The sequence below is a fragment of the Aulonocara stuartgranti genome, assembly GCF_965226115.1.
Source record: "Aulonocara stuartgranti genome assembly, chromosome: 9".
NCBI lineage: Eukaryota > Metazoa > Chordata > Actinopteri > Cichliformes > Cichlidae > Aulonocara > Aulonocara stuartgranti.
In genome coordinates this window covers 717,123-738,894 of record NC_138960.1, presented here as the reverse complement: position 1 = coordinate 738,894, position 21,772 = coordinate 717,123, and the positions used below count along the sequence as shown (strand labels likewise).

Sequence of the window (21,772 nt, the reverse complement as noted above, 5' to 3'; positions counted from 1 at the left end):
AGGTGGGGTTCCATCCTGCCCAAGGATATTTGGAATACAGACTGGGAACCACTAACCTTCTGATTACCAGATGACCTGCTTTGCCTCCTCAGCTAAGGCCACCCAGCTACTGGGAATGTACATAATTTAAACTTTTGAATGCAATGAGGGTAAGGAGAAGGGCAACACACAGGCCTGACCCATGCCCAGTAAAGTCCAGGTGGGGAAGCAGTGATTCAGTACAAAATACTTCGACTGCTCTGAGACCATAATCCAATGGAGCAACAATGAGTAGCGATAAAGCTAAAAATGATAATTGCAGTTCGTAAGTCTTCAGTAGTTGGGCAGTGGTTGATTTGGTAAAAATATTTACCCCCCAAAACTCCAGAGTCCTCTCTTCTGATGTTGCTCTCCATTAATCCATGGATGAATACGAACCCTCGGCCTTCCCAGAAGCTCTTTTATACTCATTCTGCACCCCCCCCCCCCCCCCAGTGTTTTTCACGTGAGTGGAAAAGGTTTTAAAAAACATGCTTCTGTTAGGATGCCTGGGTCAACTCCCCACTCATTTTCATTTCCTGTTGCCACACCGTGGAACTGTCCACTGATATTGGTTACATTCAGTCTCTTTAACATAGTGAAGGTTTTTGTTGGACACGGGTTCGTTTAATACACATCTACATATTTATAGCAGAGCTTTGAGAACATCCGTACTCTTCCAGTCATGATTACAACTTGTGCTTACAAAAGCTCCTGTGTCTGAGTTTCCAAACTGTACATGCTAAAAACTAAGATCCATCTCATTACTATTTGGACAACATTAGTTTTTACAATTTCACTAAAGATTTGTCTCCCAGAGTCCATGCCAACTATACTGAGAAGCTCTTTGCTTCCCATTCTGGCAAATCTAAATATGTCAGACTGAGACTAACAGCTGAATGGGAAGCGAGGGACTGGCTCCACTGCAGCTGCTGCTTCATAGTGTTGGATCTAGTATGCTGTTTGTGAAACTGAGGAGTGTGTGCAAACGTAATGTTCCTTAAAATATCTGATAGAGAAATCAGCTACACATTTTTCTTTGCTTAACAGGATAGGAAAAGAGTTTTTGAAAGCAGAGAGTGTCAAATGGAAAACAGAGCAGGTGTCACCGTAGATTTGAACATTTTAAATATGAGAAGAACACTGAGCTCGGTTTGAGGCTAAAGCAGAGGCCTGTGTGTTGGTTGACTGACAGAAGAAGGCTTTGAGGGAGCAGTGGCTGATGGACGGTCTGAGTCAGCAGTCGGAGGAGGAGCAGGAGGCCATGAGGCTTCAAGCTCAAGACGAACAGCAGCAGAGTGACCACCTGCAGAGCAACATCATCAGGTAATCCAAACCTGCACTGAAGCTCACACTACATCCCAAAGTGGACACATGGGGCACAGCTCAGTATGAGCAAATCAAGTAGGTGAAGGTAACACTTTATAGTCACTGTCTGCCTAATAATGCCACAATATTAGGCATTAGTAAGGTATTATTAAGTGTTTAATTCATCATTTATAAAGCACTACTCCTTCGTATGTAATTTATAATTACAGATATTAATGTTTATTCTTGATTAACAAGCTCACATACAGATACAGATCATGATAGCCCGCTGATGGGTGGACATAATGGTACACCTCACCTGTGATGTGGATGATGCAACCATGAGTAATAACACCCCTAAATGAGAATTAGGAAAACTAGTGGAAATGTCTTGTGTATTCACCGGGGGGGCAGTGTGGAGGCGCGTTCATTTACACCAGGGGTGTCCAACTCCAGGCCCCGAGGGCCGGTGTCCTGCAGGTTTTAGATCTCACTCTGGGTCAACACACCTGAATCACATGATTAGTTCTTTACCAGGCCTCTGGAGAACTTCAGGACATGTTCAGGAGGTCATTTAGCCATTTTAATCAGCTGTGATGGATCAAAGACGCATCTAAAACCTGCAGGACACCGGCCCTCCAGGCCTGGAGTTGGAAACCATGATTTAAGCCCTTGATACTATATATACTTATACCTTGTAAATTTGTTCAGAGAATATATAATTATGACAGAATAAGCCTTTCTATAAAATATTGATACAGGTTTTCAGCAAATAAAATATGTGCACACTGAACAAGCCAAACAGGAAGTGATGCTTGCATTCTATGATTATTACTAAGTTGAACATGAAAGCATTAAACGATTATTTCACTGAACTGCTAATATTCAAAGTTTAGTCTGTGTGTATTTCTGCCAGAAACATGTATTTGGACTTGCACTATATATTTCTGATGATTAATAAGGTGAGCCACAAAGCTCTGGCACTGTGCCTAAAACTATTAGTAATTCTCAAGATTTAGGTTTTCCAACTAATTTAACAGTCATAGTGGTAATGATCACAGTCACACCTGCTTACTCCAGTTGTCTGCCGCTAATCTCAGTCTATCACCTTTGTGGTTTTTATGTGAAAGGGACACAAGGGATGTGTTCCACATGTAAGAGTCCAATGTGCAGTATTTATTTTATTTAGCTATAGATGGAAAAACTCCATGTGCTGACAGGTCGGAGAGAATTACATTGGGGCAAAAAAGTATTTAGTCAGCCACCGATTGTGCAAGTTCCCCCACCTAAAATGATGACAGAGGTCAGTAATTTGCACCAGAGGTACACTTCAACTGTGAGAGACAGAATGTGAAAAAAAAAAAATCCATGAATCCACATGGTAGGATTTGTAAAGAATTTATCCGTAAATCAGGGTGGAAAATAAGTATTTGGTCAATAACAAAAATACAACTCAATACTTTGTAACATAACCTTTGTTGGCAATAACAGAGGTCAAACGTTTACTATAGGTCTTTACCAGGTTTGCACACACAGTAGCTGGTATTTTGGCCCATTCCTCCATGCAGATCTTCTCGAGAGCAGTGATGTTTTGGGGCTGTCGCCGAGCAACACGGACTTTCAACTCCCGCCACAGATTTTCTATGGGGTTGAGGTCTGGAGACTGGCTAGGCCACTCCAGGACTTTCAAATGCTTCTTACGGAGCCACTCCTTTGTTGCCCGGGCGGTGTGTTTTGGATCATTGTCATGTTGGAAGACCCAGCCTCGTTTCATCTTCAAAGTTCTCACTGATGGAAGGAGGTTTTGGCTCAAAATCTCACGATACATGGCCCCATTCATTCTGTCCTTAACACAGATCAGTCGTCCTGTCCCCTTGGCAGAAAAACAGCCCCATAGCATGATGTTTCCACCCCCATGCTTCACAGTAGGTATGGTGTTCTTGGGATGCAACTCAGTATTCTTCTTCTTCCAAACACGACGAGTTGAGTTTATACCAAAAAGTTCTACTTTGGTTTCATCTGACCACATGACATTCTCCCAATCCTCTGCTGTATCATCCATGTGCTCTCTGGCAAACTTCAGACGGGCCTGGACATGCACTGGCTTCAGCAGCGGAACACGTCTGGCACTGCGGGATTTGATTCCCTGCCGTTGTAGTGTGTTACTGATGGTGACCTTTGTTACTTTGGTCCCAGCTCTCTGCAGGTCATTCACCAGGTCCCCCCGTGTGGTTCTGGGATCTTTGCTCACCGTTCTCATGATCATTTTGACCCCACGGGGAGGGAGATTATCAGTGGTCTTGTATGTCTTCCATTTTCTGATGATTGCTCCCACAGTTGATTTTTTCACACCAAGCTGCTTGCCTATTGTAGATTCACTCTTCCCAGTCTGGTGCAGGTCTACAATACTTTTCCTGGTGTCCTTCCAAAGCTCTTTGGTCTTGGCCATGGCGGAGTTTGGAGTCTGACTGTTTGAGGCTGTGGACAGGTGTCTTTTATACAGATGATGAGTTCAAACAGGTGTCATTCATACAGGTAACGAGTGGGGGACAGAAAAGCTTCTTACAGAAGACGTTACAGGTCTGTGAGAGCCAGAGATTTTCCTTGTTTGAGGTGACCAAATACTTATTTTCCACCCTAATTTACGAATAAATTCTTTACAAATCCTACCATGTGAATTCATGGATTTTTTTTTCACATTCTGTCTCTCACAGTTGAAGTGTACCTCTGGTGCAAATTACTGACCTCTGTCATCATTTTAGGTGGGGGAACTTGCACAATCGGTGGCTGACTAAATACTTTTTTGCCCCACTGTAAGTTATTAGGGTTCAACCTGGTCTGTACATCTTTTTTAAACTATGTTATTGGAAAATTATTAGCAGCTGACATTTTTAGACATTTCTATAATTTTTCCAGGGATTGTGCAATCAAAGCTTGATCATCATCATTGAGCCCTCAGCCTGAATGTAGGGAATGAACCAGGAAACTGTAGGAACTGTCTGAATCCTGACGATGAACAAATAAATAAACACTTTAATGAAACAAATTGTTAAATATACTACACACAACATTCACAGACGATGGAGTATGCACGGTGACACGTCTGTCAGCTTTGACCATTTTGTCTTGGTTGCTGTTAGTTTTCTTCCTTTTTATAATGTCTCAAAATGTCCTAGGACTACATGTGTTTAATCACCAGTTGCTATTAGAAATCAAAGCATCTTCCGATCTAGTTCTCAAACAAACTGAGACAGGACAAGGTTACGGACTTCCTCCACCACCTTTGAGTCATCTGTTCTGGGTTACCTGTGCAGCCATCCTCATGCCACACCCTGGAACAAGCGCCCAAGGAAACGGGCCTCTTCTTAAAAAACACAATCTGGACACAACCATTCTGGCTAATTACAGGCCAATCTCAAAGCTCCCCTTTCTTTCAAAAGGTCTGTGAAAGTGGTCTATTTACAGCTGCACCTTGATCTTAATGGGATGTCTGAAAAGTTTCAGTCTGGTTTTAAATCAGTACACAGCACTGAGACAGCACTTTTAAGGGTTTTTAATGGTATTAACTCTGGATTCTGGCAGCCCTGCTGCCCTCTTGTTGTTGGACTTGACAGCTGACTTTGACACAGTCAGCCATTATATCCTCCTATCATGGCTGGAATCATATGCTGGCCTAAAAGGGTCTACTCTTCAGTGGTTTCCTTTCTACTTATCTTTATTTTTTTATGTGAACATGGGCCTCTAGTGCTAAAAAAAGGACTCTCTCTAAATTATGGTGTACTTCAAGGCTCTATCTTGGGACAAGCCTTGTTTGCACTGTATATTGATTGATTGATAATACTTTATTCATCCCGAGGGAAATGTTATGTTGGCACTGGGGAACTCCAGGCCTCGAGGGCCGGTGTCCTGCAGGTTTTAGATCTCACTCTGGGTCAACACACCTGAATCACATGATTAGTTCATTACCAGGCCTCTGGAGAACTTCAAGACATGTTGAGGAGGTAAATTAGCCATTTAAATCAACTGTGTTGGATCAAGGACACATCTAAAACCTGCAGGACACCGGCCCTCGAGGCCTAGAGTTCTTCCACCCCAATCTACATGGACGTTAAAATCACCCACATCAATTATTTTATCTGAGCTCAGAACTAAATCAGATAAAAAGTCTGAGAAATCAGACAGAAACTCTGTGTAAGGCCCAGGTGGACGATAGATGATAACAAGTAAGACTGGTTTCTGAGTTTCACAGCTGGGGTGGACGAGGCTAAGCATCAGGCTTTCAAATTAATTAAAAGTCTGTCTGGGTCTTTGGTTGATTAATAGGCTGGTGTGTAAAATTGCTGCCACACCGCCCCCTCGGCCTGTGCTTCGAGATTTCTGGTAGTTAGAATGACTCGGGGGTGTTGATTCATTTAAACTAACATAATCATCCTGCTGCAACCAGGTTTCTGTAAGGCAGAGTAAATCAATTTGTTGATCAATTATTAAGTCATGTACTAACAGAGACTTGGAGGAGAGAGACCTAATATTTAATAATCCACATTTCACAGTTTTACTCTTTGGTTCAGATGTGGATACTGTATTGTTCTTTCTTTGTAATTGTTTATGTTTAATTTGCTGGCTTTTAGTTTGTTTTTTGTCTGTTTGGGAGCTGACACAGTCTCTATGGAGATGGGTTTGGGGGGTAGCAGGAGGAGAGAAGCTGCAGAGAGGCGTGTAAGACTGCAACTCTGCTTCCTGGTCCCAACTCTGGATAGTCATATTTTGGGTGGTTTAATAAATTTGTCCATATTTCTAGAAATGAGAGCTGCTCCATCCAAAGTGGGATGGATGCCGTCTCTCCTAACAAGACCAGGTTTCCTCCAGAAGGTTTGCCAATTATCTATGAAGCCCACATCGTTTCTGGGACACCACTCAGACAGCCAGCAATTTAAGGAGAACATGCGGCTAAACATGTCACTCCTGGTCTGATTGGGGAGGGGACCAGAGAAAACTACAGAGTCCCACATTGTTTTGGCAAAGTTGCACATCGATTCAATAGTGATTTTAGTGACCTCCGATTGGCGTAACCGAGTGTCATTACTGCCAATGTGAATTATGATTTTACTGAAAATCTTTTGAAAATGCAAAATACACAGCTACCCAGTACAACCCATAATGCCATATATTAAAAGTCTTGTACTTACCTTGTTGAAGCTATTCAGAGACACCCTAACATCCAAGTGTTTTGGATGCACAAGTGATTTCCTTTTGTATTTGCTAACACTGTTCATTATATTCAACTGTACAGAATGGAGAAGGAGATTGAGGCCTTGGAAACACAAGAACTCAATATCTCTGCCAATGAAGAAATTGTGGTGAAGCGGCTAAAAGAGGTGGAGAGAACAGCTGAAGACATTATCAAGGTAAGCAAAAATCAAGTGCCTTTTAACACTCAGCTTGCCTTTTTGGCTGTGACACTAATGCATGTCACTTATTAAATACATCTGGGCGGATTAGTGCTACTAGTACGCTAGTATTTGCTTTTCACCTTAGTACGATTAAGAATAATGGACAATGAAAAAGGAAAACAATAAAAGAAATCAAAGACACACACCTGTATTTTGATGTGTTGATGTGTCAACACAGCTCCCAATAACAGATGATGCACATTAAAGGCTGTGTGACACAAAGGACCCATACATACACACTATTGGAGTACTAGTTATGTTTTATTTGCAGCTTTTTTCCAAGATCACTCAGTGGAGATTTTCATGTGGAACAAGGCTTCCCACAGAGGGCCTTCTTCACCTGTATGAACGCTGTCTGGCACTGCTCTGTCCACTGGATCAGATCTGGGTCACCCTTTTGGGTTAGAGCAGTCAAGAGGCTGGCCAGCTCTGCGAAGTTTGGCATGAACCGGTGGCAATAACCAGCCAGCCACAAGAACTGCCTCACCTCTTTTTTTAGTCTTGGGACATGGGCAGTATACGATGGGTGTTGTTTTCACCTCCTGCAGGCCCACTTGCTCACCTCCCCAGATACTGTACCTTCCCTTTGTCTGCTCACACACTTCTTCAGGTTGGCTGTGAGCCCCATCTGCCTCAGAGACTCTAGGACTATGGCCACCTGCTGCACATGCTCTGCACAGGTGTCACTATGGATGATGATGTCATACACCAGGTTCATGAGACACTGGAAAGTTGCTGAACAAGCTGAACGAAAGTGTGACAAATTGGTACAAATCGTACAGAGTGGAGAAGAATGACTTTCTTTAGACTCTGGAGATAAGGGGATGTGCCAGTAGCCACTGGTTAACTCCAGTGTCATGAAAAAGGTGCAATGCCTATCTGATCCAGGAGCTTGTTGACCCGGGACATGACATATGCATCAAACTGTAACAATTCACCTTGTGGTAGTCGCCACAGAACCGTATAGATAAGAACTATGGGGCTAAACCAAGCACTTCTTTCTGAACATTTTTTCTTTATGTTGAGGTAACCTGTAGGGCTGTGAATGCACCATCTCACCAGGACACATTTCAAAATTGTGCTCTGAGTGTGGTATGGCCAGGCAGGGGGGAGAACACATCTGCAAAACACTGTTGCAATGCAGCAACACCCATTCTCTGGGCTTGTGTGAGATGGTCATTACAATGGGGGGAGTTGGGAATAGTGGAATTTGGCACTATCATCTCTCTCCTTCGCCAGGCTAACCAGAGAATTTCCCAAAAGCTTTAAAGCACCAACAACTGGGTGTGTTCCTCTTCTGTGCGACTGTTACAATTCACCCAATACAGTCTATGTCTGATTAATACAAAATTCAGGTAGGCCAGTGCTGTGTCGGGGCGCACCATGTGACCAGTAATTTTTATCACTTGGTCAAAGGCTGAGTATAGAGTTTTGTCATGAGACTGCTGTAGTGGGAAATCTTCCATGGAGTGAATCAGTGCCGTCTCCTCCCCAGAGTCAGCGATGGATGGCCTCGGATCACCGCTGTACACAGCATATACACTACATGCTGCTAGAGGTCATGAATGCATCCCCACACACTGCCCCAACAGGTTTTTAAATCATGGCCAATCCGTCCCCAGAATTAAAGGATGTGTCAGGCATGACCTAACCACAGCCTTCCCACTACGCTTTTTGTCCTTGTACTTAATTTCTGGCAGCACAGTAGGATATTTGTGTATGTCCCCATGCATGTACTTAACCTCCACCCACTCTACCTTCAGCAATGCCCCGGACCAAACCAGAGTTTGGTGGACCAAGGTCTGTGTGCACCCTGAGTCTACAATAGCCTGGTGTATACCCCTTACCACCTTACCACTATGCGTCCCTCGTGGACTGAGGGAAGGTGTCAGAGGGCAAAGTGATGGCAAAGGACCACTCCGCTGTTCCTGTCGGGAGTCCCTTGACAAACTGCTCGAGAATCATCAGATCCAGCAGCTGAGCCTCCACCTTTGTGTGGCCGGGCTTTTTGCGGCCCTATTCAGTACCCCAAGAAGTTTTGGTGGCAGTCCTCGGGCACATGGCCTAGGCCAGGGGTCGGCAACCTTTCTGATGATGAGTGCATCTAAAATTTTCCTCAGAAGTCAATAAATTGCAGTAGCAATTTATTGACTTCTGCAATAAATAAATAGCAATAAATTTAATAACGCTCTATATTAACAGTTACACACTATATAGAACCACTTTATAGAATTATATTTGTTGGCAGATGTTGGCAGCTGTCAGCGAATAGTTATCAAAAAAAAACAAAGACTTTTTATCTATAACAGCAAATACAGAAAATGCAAATGCTATTTATGGTCTCCTCACAACAATGATAAGAAAAATAAACTGGGCCAATATGGCATGTTTGTTAATACAGAGACACACATGTTAATATGATCTCTGGTCTCCCACTCAGAGACACAGGTCTCCGAGTGTCCAGCATTCAGAGGCTACCTGAGGACTCGTGTGAGAGAAAATCTGCTCAGACAGACATGTCGAGCCAAACACTGTCAGTAAGGCCTCTGCAATGTTCTGAAGACAGTTAAACTTGTCAGGCAGTGATGTCCAGCAGGTGAACATGCAGCTCCATGAACACGCACAGCTGTGGATTCCAGCTGCGTCCGTAGTTCTGCAAACTTTGACCCCACAGAGTCGAGCTTTTCAGTTCTATCAGCTGCATTTCGATGTCCTCTTTGTCGAGCCAGTTAATGCGAGACAAACCCAGCTGCTCATTAAAGCTTTCTGGTTTGATCAGAAAAGAAAACATTGGTCCAAACAGCTGAAAGTCCTGAAAACGCATTGTAAATTCTGTCTCGAGTCTACGGATGTATCCGTGTGTTTCCACGGTGCTGCGCTGAGCGAACAGCTGCTGAATCTTTTGAAGTGTTGGAATGTGGAAATTTCAACATTGCTTGAAAAAACTGCCAGCTAGCAACGTCCCTCTCACCGGTAGGCTAAGTTATTTTTAGCCAATTACAAGTTCCATCTGGTAGTTGGGGTTGTTAGCTAAGATACCGTCATTAAGAAGCGGCACAACTAATGTGTCTATGCGAGCTAATTTGCGATGTGCACCGCTGTCCCAGCCATTCATTTTTTAATGCACCTGCTCAGATTAACTCACTGCGTGTCGTGCCCAGGGCTGGACTGGGACAAAAAAAATCAGCCTGGGCATTTTGACTAGAGACCGACCCACCAGGTATTAAAGCCATAAAGCCTTTGAATGAAAACAAACGCTGTTGTGACAGTGATGTACAGTCTTGTTGGTATATGTATGATTTTTATACATTTTAAATCAGATAAAAACTTTGGTTTTTATCTGATTCAGATAATTATTTAATAAAAGTGAGACATTTTAAATGAGAATAAGAAAGAAAAGTATTTCTTTGTGCCCCCCTCTCCCTGTTAATGCCTACCTGGCCCCCTGGCAAAACTTTGCTAGATCCGCCCCTGCACAGTTACCAGCTGTCAGCTACATAGAAAAGGATCCTGGTGTTATTTGTCTCTCAGAAACAGTTCATAACTTCAACTCATTCATGTCACCTAAAAGGTAAACCTGTTTCTCCATCACCTGTTCAGCTCTGATGATTCAGTAAGGACATCTCCTGGTTTCATCTTCATGTTTCCCTCTCACCAGATAACCAAACCATATCATGACCAGCAGCTTTACAGCTGTGGCTCCAGCAAACAGCCGATCAGCTGATCATTGATCAGTTTCATGATTGAAGTAGCAACAGGAGTGGGAGGGGCAGAGAATGACAAAAGAAGAGGCAGCTCTGCAGCAAAGACACAGAGTAACTCCAGCTTTGTGTCTTTTTCTATTCTAGCTGAAGTCCGGGACAAACTGTTCCTTCTCAGCTCAATACGAAATGCGTAATATTTTCTCTGAATGCGGGACGATTCCGTTTGTATGGGACGGTTGGCAACTCTAATAATTAACCTTATAAATAAAGTTCACTATCAGTAACATCATAGCACGCACCCAGCTGTATAGAAACTCCATCATGCTAGCTAGCACGCAGTACGAGTTATTGCAACTGACTGTAAAAAGTCAACACAACGAAAATAAACTCCATCTAAACTCGGTTTATATCTGACCCAGAGAGACTGCAGGTCATAACTTCTTACCTGAAGTTCAGTTCACCTGACACTCGGACCAGCGGCCGCCTCGGGTCTCTCCTCCTCCTGCCTCCCCTTCCCTCATCCACCTGCTGGCCTCAGTGGAAGCTGTGCCATAGCCACCACCAGAGTTATTTTTACACATCTGGCCAATCCACCACCTCTCATTGTTTATACCATTACAAAAAAAATCATCGGCCCATAGAAACGAAAAATCACAGTCGGCCCAGATGGCCAGTCCAGCTATGGTCGTGCCATCAGTTAACCCTTCGCGTGCCAGCTGTGGCACGTGTGCCCAGGGTTGCCGATCCCTGTTCTAGAGTTTTTAATTCTGCACCTGACCCCACTGCCACGTTAAGTCTTTTATTTGGTCTGCTGTTAGTGATGTCATGTTGCCTTAATGTCATATTATCTTCATACGAGGAGCAGGGTATCTTAATCTTATAATGTTACAACCACATTTGACTTGAACACATTTGACTCGAACTAGGGATGAAGTTGGTAATTAGTAATATTTTAGTTAATGTTACGTGTTAGCTGTTTCATTACAATCAGTTGAGAAAACTATATTTTGATGATGAAGGCAACAGCATCAGCCTTGAGTGTATAGTTTTCATTGCCACACAACTACCAGCAGAAATATATGCCTACAAGAAGAAAATGATCACACAAATAGAATTATAGTGTTAGACTTTAAAATGATAAACTGATATACACACAAAGCACTGTGCATAGTGTACTATAGATGTGTACTGTAGTGTTAATCTGCAGTTAGATCAGTTAAGGTCTTAGACTAAGGCTTGTTCATTGTCCATTGGGGTCACCTTTAAAAACACTAAGTACTCAATTACTGCATTTTTTAAGTGTGCAGAGTAGCTAAATGTGTTTTGCTGGTGTGGTTTCATGCAATCCACGCCAGTTTTACCGAGGACGATGATGATTTGAATTTTCATTGTTGTGAACAGATTCTAGCACCTTTTTAAAGGAATGATGTTTTCTCCTGACTTCCTGCTAACTGCTATGCTATCTGTAAGCTCTGCTTGTTTCTAATAAGATGTTCTCACTGAAGACTGTGTGGGTGGGCTTTGTTGCACAAGCGACTGCTTCGAGTGAATTAGGTGGCAGATAAATGGATTACTCACATTGTGAGGATGCAGTGCAAGGACTAATATGCCTGATTTGCTTTGCTTTCTGTCTTCATTTAACCTAGTGAAATTACTAATGTGACAGCTGTGGACTGCCGTTACTAAACAAGCTGAACTGTAGCACTGCTGTGATGTTTACTTCATGCTTCTTTCACTACTTTGAACCTCAACTACCTTGTCTCCACATATAGGAGGTACACGCAGAGTCCCAACCAGGTGTGCACTTTTTTTAGCTCTTTGATGTGCTGTGAGTAATTTCTCCTGGTAAATGGTTACAAAACTTATTAGAGCTTCATTAAAGCATAATAGCAGCTTTTGCATCATGGGATACTTGGTTATCCCGAGTGTGCTCAGATTACTAGAAACATAATAAAATGTTTATGGCATGATAAAACTGAGCATCAGTTGTGAGAATTCATTCAGAAGATGGATATCAGTTTTCATTTTGATCTGTAATTTCTTGTATAAGTGTCTTTGTTGTCACATACTGGAATAATGTGTCATATTACTAATATAATGAAATCTTAAAAATGGTGACATATGTATATATTTGCCCAAATATAGCTAATCTTGGCTTATGTTGTGCTTGCTTTCATTTCACTGGTCTTATATTCTTCTTAGATGTGACCCATCATGTCCCTTCACCACTACCAGATATGCTATCACTCATTCCACTGGCAGCAGCAGAAACCCATCCTGTATGTGAACTCGGTAGCCATGAACCAAAGAAAGGTATACTTCTGACAGGCTGTAAAATATTACATTGGTGCAGATGGATTAAAATGATCATCCTTCAGCATGATGCTAAGAATACACTGATCAGCCACAATATTGAAACCTATAATATTGATGCTAGTCTATAACAATGTTACCATGTTTCAGTGGTTATGTGACTGGTACATGCTGTTCGTATCATACATCTGATGCCAGCTGTCAGTTTCCTTGCACTGGAAAAATGTAATGTACATTACATCAGTCTTGATGCATGCTCAGTCATCCAGGTAAATCTCCAAAAAGTTGATTCTGTTCATCAGGACGTTTTCACTGGGAGAAATGTTTCGTCATCATCCAGGTGACGTCTTCAGTCTCAGCTGACTGCAGGTATCAATCTTATAAACAGGACATTTACATAATGACTGAAACCAGCCCACTGAAGGAACAATGGGATGGGAGGTCATTTCCTTCATCGTGATTATGCAAATTCTCATGACTATTGATCAACAACCACTGATCAATGGCCATGAGTCCCATTCACAGAGAGTTGGGGAATGGCTGCAATCACAGCATTGTAAGATGGTGACAGATGTACCCTTAGGCCCCTCCTCCATTCAGAGATGGTCTTTCCCTTTTCACGTAAATGGCCTCCTTGACTCCGCCCTCAAACCAGCGTTCCTCCCTGTCCAGGATGTTACATCCTCATCATTGAAAGAGTGTCCACTGGCCTGTAGGTGTAAATAGACTGCAGAGTCCTGGCCTGACGAGGTAGCTCTTCTGTGTTGTGCCGTCCTCTTTGGTTGTTTGGTTTCCCCGATGTATAAATCCTGCCAATCCTCCTGCACTTAACAGCGTACACTATGTTACTCTGTTTGTAAAAAATAAGACCCGAGCATTATGGCTGTTTTTAGTGATGATGTCAGAGAAGTAGGACCTCCTTGCACTCCTCAGTTGTAAATTATAATTGTGAAGTACACTATGTTACTCTGTTTGTGTCGGGGGACCCGATCCTTGGGGTGGATCAGTTTTTGCCGCAACATGTTTTGGGGTTTAAAGGTCACAGATACGTGGTGTTTAGAAAAAATGCGTCTCAGCTGCTCCGATACTCCTGACACGTACGGGATCACTACAGGTTTTCGCTTAGTCATTGGTTGTCCTTCTCTCCTGGATCAGCTGGTGGTTTCTTTAGGAGCCTTTCCAGCTCTGACAAAAGTCCAGCTGGGGTAACCACATTTACTCAGGGCCTTCCTGATGTTCTTCTGCCTCCCTGGCTGCTGTGTCAGTGGGGATGGTGTTCGTTCTGTGTTGTAGTACCCTGATGACGCCCAGTTTGTGCTCCAGTGGATGATGAGAGTCAAACCTCAGATACTGATCCGTATGTGCAGGTTTACGGTACACGTCAGCTTTTAGATGTCCTCCATTACTGATGGAAATCTCAGTCTAAGAAGGCTAACCTGCCACTGTTCATATCCTCCCTGGTGAATTTGATGTGTCGGTCCACCGAGTTAATGTGATCCGTGAATTGTGGTACATCCTGAGATTTGATTTTCACCCAGGTGTCATCCACATACCTGAACCAATGGCTTGGTGGTGTTCCAGGGTAGGATAGCAAAGCCCTCTTTTCCACTTCTTCCGTGTACAAATTGGCCACGATGGGTGAAACTGGGAGCCCATGGCACACCCATGATTCTGCCTGTAGAACTGACCCTTGTATGTGAAATATGTGGAAAGAAGACGCAGTTCAAACACACTTGGTCGGTGCTGAGAGCGGTCCTGTTGCTGCAGTCAGAGACTGAAGAAGTCACGTGGATGACTGATGAAATGTTTCTCCCACTGATAACGCTGCGTCCAGATGAACAGAACCAACCTTTCGGGTACATTACACAACTTATCTATATAAAACTTTAGACACATAACACACTGATCAATAATTAGTCATTTGTTATCTTGTAATTAGCCAAACTAATGAAAAAAGGTCTGTTACAGTTGGGTAACGATGATGTGAATATTTGAGCGACGATGAGGTTGAAATGAGTTTAAGACTCAAAAAATGTGTTTTAAAGTGGACTTTTAGCTGCATCCTGTCCAAGTTCTCAATATTTTATGTTACATTTGTTTACAAATTGAGAATTAGTTCAGGACTACATGTTGTAAAAAAACATTTTAAAAGGCACAGTGTCTGAAAGTCAGAGCGAGAACCATCTAAAGTCTCAATACAGCAACACTGAGTTTGATTACCCTGACTCGTGTCTGCTCTCAGTCCTTTTGCACTGCAGGACAAATCCAAAAGACATAAGGATTGCAGATTCAGACTGGATGTGTATCCACTTTGGATCCAGCTTATTCTTTCCCAAAATGATCTGTATTCTTTATTTAAAATGAAAACTGTGCTGAAATATTTAAAATCAATGAAATCGTAGACTTTTTTGTTTGCCTTTCCTGATAAAACATGCTGTCCTGTATTTTTCAGTAAAATGTTGGGTAATTCGTGACCACAGAAAGTATAAAAACTGGTTTTCAATGGTTTTCATTCTTTTGTCACGCACATGCTTAACTGAGCGTGAGCTTACTCAGAGTTGAGACTCTTGGACTTGCTTACATAGTGTTACTCAACTTAGACTTCATGGTTAAACTGTTGTTGAATATGTTATTGAGTTTGTTGAAGATACTTCCTGGGGCTTCTTCCAGAGGCCTGGGACCTACCACAAAGCTCAGGCAACATACCAGGGGGATGCTTCCCTTATTCCATTTCCCAGATTATATCATTCTTTTTCCACAGAAAATGATCCCTATGACTGCTACCTATTTTATGACGTGGTGATTAAAAGTCTATAAATCTGTTGTAAAAAGCACAGGCAATAAATGCTGACGCAAATCTTAATTTAGTATTTTAGTGATAGAGCATAAAATAAATATTGTAATTCCAGAAAATTATCAGTTTGTATTTCTAAGGTGATGGCTGTACTTTAGAGCACTGCAACTGTTTATTGTCCCACAACCTGATAAAGAAGGTTTGTGACTTTGTCACAGATCAAAGTGAAATTAACATGCGTGATTCCACAGGAATTCTTGGTGTGTGTCCTGTGTTCTAGTAGCTTCAGTTTCAACAGTGTAACATAGACTCAGCAGCAGATTAGAATCAATTACAATATTTATACATTTTTGATATCACCAAGTTAATACATGCATGCACAGTTTGCATTTCAATGGTTGTAGTAAGATAGACTGAAGCAGCACGTATCAAATGCATTCCCCCAGCAAAAAATCTATATTGTACGTAAAAGCTTTTGTTACTGTAGTTGTTTCCTGAGCATTTCTGATGCCTTAGTTGTAGGGATACAATTGAAGAGTGAAACCAAATCAAAGGACAATATGATTTTATCTGATTCAGTGTACGTTTGTGGACAGCATTAGGGAACACACACATAAAGAAAAGTGTTATCACATGTGGTTATTCCAACTGGGTCTTCAAGACGCACAGGAAAGAAGGTCAGAAACCAACTGGGGAGAAACAGAATGACAAATGGAACGACACTGCCATCCCTTATGTAGCAAGTCTGTCAGAGAAACTCCAAGCACAACATCAACATCCCAATGCACTTCCGACACGGGCACACCCTTAGATGGAAACTAGGTCTGTCGAGGTCTGTGGAATTACAGACTGAGTGTGATGTGTAGGACCCAAATCCAAACGCTCGGAGACAGAATCATCTTAATAAAGGCAAACCATGATGATGACCCACGAACAAAAGACTAAGCATAAAATACAAAAAGAAACCAAAGTATATCAATAGAACTTAGGAACATAAACCATTTCTCAAAACCCAACTCTAAACACAGAAAGAGCCCGACCAGAAAGACCAGAACCATGACAGGTAATCCCAAGGACAAAACTCACAAACAAACAAGCTAAGCAGCATAGTGTATGCTGTGGGGTGCAGGGAGAAGTGCTTAAAACTTCTGCATTGGAGAAACTAAACAGCCAGTCCATAAACAAATTGCACAACATAGAAGAGCCACCTCAACAGGACAAGAGATAGCTGTACTGTAAGGATACAGGTCATTCATTTGAGGATGCCAATGTTTACACTTTGGATGAAGAAGACAGATGATTTGAGAGAGAAGTAATATAGACCATGCAGTCCTCAGATCCCTTCCCAGGTGCCTCAACCCATCAGTTGACCTTAGTATGTCACATGGTTTCCCGTGAAACCCCTGGTGTTAATAACTCATGCCTTTTTTCATACCCTGGCTCTTGTGATGACGCACATGATTGATAGTGGGTCAGTGACCCTCTTCAGGGTCAACCCCCACTAGTGTTTGAATACCTGGGACTTTCCACCATTTGGTTTTAGAAGTAAACAAGTCTTTTGGATGAGAGGTGAAAATCACAAAATTTCACAAAAGTCCACTGGCTTTGTTTCCAAGCTCCTTAGCCTACTGTGGCCTTAATGACTGAGAACCTACACAGACATATTGGCCTGTAGTGTTGTTCACCACATTCCCACTGAGCTCTTGATGATGGCTCTTAGGCACTTGTTCATCTTGTACAGTTCTAAGCATCCCAGGCATTGAGTCACAGGTTTTCTTGTAGTTGATGGAGATGTTGCACAGGTTGTTCAGTCTGATCTTGCAATCTCGAGTACCTGCTCTGTCTACTAGCAGCTGGTGTTTTTCTCCTGCTGGTTTCTGCTAGTTCCTTTCTGGGCTCATGTATTGAGCCATGTACCTGTTCATCTTAGCCACTATGACGACTGCAGGAGCTTTCATGAGGTGCTGAGGGAGGTTTTCTGTCATTAAATACAAAGAAAACTCTTCCAAATCAAGCATTAGAAGAAAATTCAGCAATATGAACTTTATTTGAACAATATTTATTGTCCAGTACATGTCCTAAGAGTTCATCTATGTCTTTCATTCCAGCTACATTTGCTATGAAGATCAGTGTGGAAAATGATAAGAAAACAGGCAAAAGTCATGTGGTGTCAGCTTCAACCATCATCCCAGAAACCATCCAAAAGAATGGGATAAAGGTGTATGATGATGGACGTAAGTCTGTGTATGCACTGCACCCAGGGACAACTAAAATCCATAGTGAAACAGTTGGAGAGATGACCCCTACCGAGGTAGAAGAGCTTCTGCATCAGGCCGCTGATAGGAATGTACCTACTGAGGTGCAGTACCATCTACCTGTCTATTCTGTGCCCTATATAGGGACGAATAGGCCATCAACACCAAGGAAATCAACTAAATCACTAACAAAAAACTCAAAACCCAGCCCCTTACGGAATGTAAACTCATTCAAAACTGGATCTCTAATCCTAAATGAGAAAAACCACTGCAGCCAAGGCCTGCAGGAACAAAAACCCCCAAACAAAACTCCTCTATCGATCTGTCAAGACTCGACTTTAAAAGTACGAAGAGTTGGAGAAGGGGCCAAACTGCACTCTCGAGAGCAGGCCAAGTGTGAGACCTTTCTAATACCACAGTCACACTTTAGCACCAAGTGTCCAAGAGCATTTGCCAACAGCACAACAGATACAAGCAGTCCAAACACAGCAGCTCTTGTTTCAGTTAAATTCAGGCCTGAAGGAATGCCTGGACCCAAAGAGCCAGTCTACAGAACATTAGATAGATCTAGTTCTTCACTCGTCCACCATAAATTTGATCCTGATCCCTTGCTAGGCACCTCAGGTGACTCTAACAAAGATTTACCTTCTTGTGCAGAAAATAATGTCTCTCTGAACCTTGTCAGCACTCTGCCAGGGGAGCTAGAACCCATATCAATGATCTTCATGGGCTACGAGAATGCTGAGGAGGAGGAAGACATTCAAGCTGAGTTGGTGATTATTGACAACAGTTCTGATAATAACGACAACGATGAGGATGAAAATGAAATCAACAGGGAAGAGTATCTTTTATACCACCCACAGGGGTACAGAAGCAAAGTATTTCAACCCAAGGTGCATACAGCTAAGGTCATAGAGCTCAGAGACATTACAGATACCTAAAGAGACCAGGAGGATTTAGGACTCCACAAGCCAACATTCATCCACAAGTATGGAAAGCACAGTCCTTATTTACAGGAGCGGTCAAAATGGAAACTGAATTGTTAGGAAAAGAACTGGGAATAGAATTTGTTAGGTGATTTTTCTTCCCCAACATTTGTCTTTTTTTCTGGTGAATGTGCTCATGCATGCATTTTCTGCTGCCAAGCCAATGTAGTACTTCTCAGCCTGCCAATCTTTAATAATAATAAATTGTGATTCGTGCCATTATGAAACCTTAACTTCTCTTGAGTGATAGAAACACCTGATAGACTTTTTGTTTATTAGTAACTGTGCCACTGGAATTTAAATTTTATCATTCAGTTAGTTTGCTGCTTTGTAACTGAGTTGCATTAAATGGTACTGTGCTGTGAATCAACCTGTGCTCATACCTTTGATCTAAGTTCATTTGTTTGGTCAAGTCTATGTCTTAAATTTCTGATGGCAGTTATCTACCAAATTTCCTTGTTTCTAGTGCACTTTAGGAGTTGGAATGGGAAAGTCTGGTATTGGCGGGGCATAAACATGTCAAAATATTAAAACCTTTGTTGTAAAAATATTAAATATATCATTTTATTACGATGTCCGTCCTCATAATTTAGTCAGCTTGAACTTTGATTAGATGATTTCTAATTTTACCTTTCATTTAAATGTTTTCTGAATATCAAAAATATCCTTCCTTTGGGACTGCACCTGCTCACTCCTTTTTTGTAAATAGCCTTTGTGTTGGACTTCATATACCATGTTTTCTGCACTATAAGGCGCACCTAAAATCCTTTAATTTTCTCAAAGATCGACAGTGCACCTTATAATTGGTGCGCCTCATGTATGAATTCTGGTTAGGCTTACTGACCGATTTTATGTGGTACACGGCGCTCAAAAATCTATCAAAAAATGTTGTAGTATGACTTTGCTAAGCTACGAAGCCGCACCGCTTGATGGATTGTCTGAGCATTACGATTACCGTAGTCAGGAGCCTCGCGGAGTAATCTGGGTCCAAAACTCCGTCAGCTTCAGGTCCCAAAGTCAAACGAACACTGTGGCGCCAATGAGAGTTACAAACTGTCTAAATTCTTTCACCTTTAATAAAATGATCAGCGTTGCTGCTTTAGTTTAGTTAGCAGGAAGTTAGCTCGCGAGTTTCCACCTAAGCATGATATAGCATGTTCTGACTGAGAGATTTCTGAAACATTCAAACGTACAGCTCTGCTATCACTTCCAACATAAATGAAGACAGAAAACTAAACAGCAGTGACGTTTGTAGGGTTACTGAAGTTGGGCTAGCTGGTATATAATGATGTGCTACGTGATCGCTAGTGACACAGCTATGTTAGCATAAACACAGCCCGTTTCACAGTGTAGGGTTGCCAACCGTCCCTTAAAATACGGAATCGTCCCGTATTTAGAAACAAAAGTACGCGTCCCGTATTGAGCTAATAAGGGACGCACTTTGTCCCGTAATACAGTGAGAATCAAAAGTAGTCTATAAATGTTAATGGAATTAACGCTTTGTTTGAAAACATAATTCCCAGCCCCTCTCCTGCTTTGTGACCAATGAGCTGACAGCACACTTATGACAATTCGAGTTTGACAATTCAGATTACCACTCATCTCATTGGTCGAGGAAAGGTCGCTTACGGAGAAAATACCGGAAGACAACAGATGACCACAACAAGAAGCATGGCCAACAGGGAAACAAACGCCGACACTGCGGTGCAAGTCTCGGACGACAGTACACCTAAAGCTGGACATACACTGCGATTTTTTCAGTCACGTTATTCAGCTCCTGCTCAAACTGCACGATTGACTCACAGGGGTTAGAAGTTGGTAGGTCACGATGCAGGTCTCACACTATACGACCCGATGCTCTGATGCGACCTGAGAGCTCACACTGTGCGTCCATAACATGAAGGTTATAACAGAAAATCTGTCGCTCTCTCTCTGTCTTTCACTCACACAGACACACCACCACCATCAACTTTGTTAAATTGCTAATGAAAAACATGATCAGGCAGCTGTGATTGAGCAGCAGTGTAGATCCAACTATTTTCACGGTTGTTGTGGTCGTGATCATTTTGTGGTGCCACATCGAAAAGGCTCGGATGAGCTTTCCAAAGTTCTACAAGTTGTGCCTCCATCGCTTGTGTCCAGATCACACGCTGCACAGCCGTGCTGCGCCGTCTTTTTCACCGACGTTTATGTGTTTGCGCGTGAGCAGTGTGAGCGGCTCACGAGCGATTGATGATTGGGAGCTGGTCGTGAGGTGTTAATCGCTTCTCGTTACCCCACATATACTACACGATGCACGATGAAGTAAGCACAGTGTAAGCCCAGCATTAGAGCAGCAATGTTTGTTCGCTCAGAAAAAGAAAAAAAGGCTGCAAAAGTACAGGGAGGAATGGGAAAAACACCTGGCTGGAAAAGTGCACGATAACACCTATAAAGCGCACTGCACTGTGTGCCGGCGCACTTTTTCCATAGGCATGCTTCTAATGGTGGGCACATGAAGAACATGAGGGGCGTGAAAGCTCGGGGAACCCTTAACCAATTTCTTGTCCACCAGGCCACGGCAGAAGCAGATATGGTATGTAAACACTGGTTTGTTGTTTAAACCCTCTGGTTAAGGTTAATATGGGCATGTGCAGTGAATATCAGCGCTATGTGGCCAGAAGTGTAATAATATAACTTATTTTGTGTAATAAACAACTGCAAGGATAGATGATTACAACAAATAGATGACTAATACATAAAAGTAATACATAGATGAATAATGATGATGAGTTATGATGCGTAATCATGGGAACAAGCGGGTTTTAGAAACAGGAGCAGCTGATTAGCATTAGAAAAGCTGAAATACTCAGCTGAAGCCAATTGTACTAAATGCACTAAATGTGCACTGTTACAAGAATGTTTTTCGTTCTATTGTTTTCTATTAATTTATATGATTTTAAGT

The 21,772-nt window shown here is 42.3% G+C and overlaps 1 protein-coding gene across 3 annotated transcripts in view; it reads left to right on the top strand.

Moving 5' to 3' along the window:
- LOC309713866 (uncharacterized protein) overlaps nt 1-21,772 on the top strand; it is an 81,311-nt gene that overhangs the window by 26,948 nt on the left and 32,591 nt on the right. For all 3 annotated transcript variants that reach the window (XM_082545770.1, XM_082545771.1, XM_082545772.1), the window contains 2 exons: nt 1,214-1,344; nt 6,617-6,731. In XM_082545770.1, the coding sequence (XP_082401896.1) occupies nt 1,214-1,344; nt 6,617-6,731 (246 nt within the window). The remainder of the gene's footprint in view (nt 1-1,213; nt 1,345-6,616; nt 6,732-21,772) is intronic.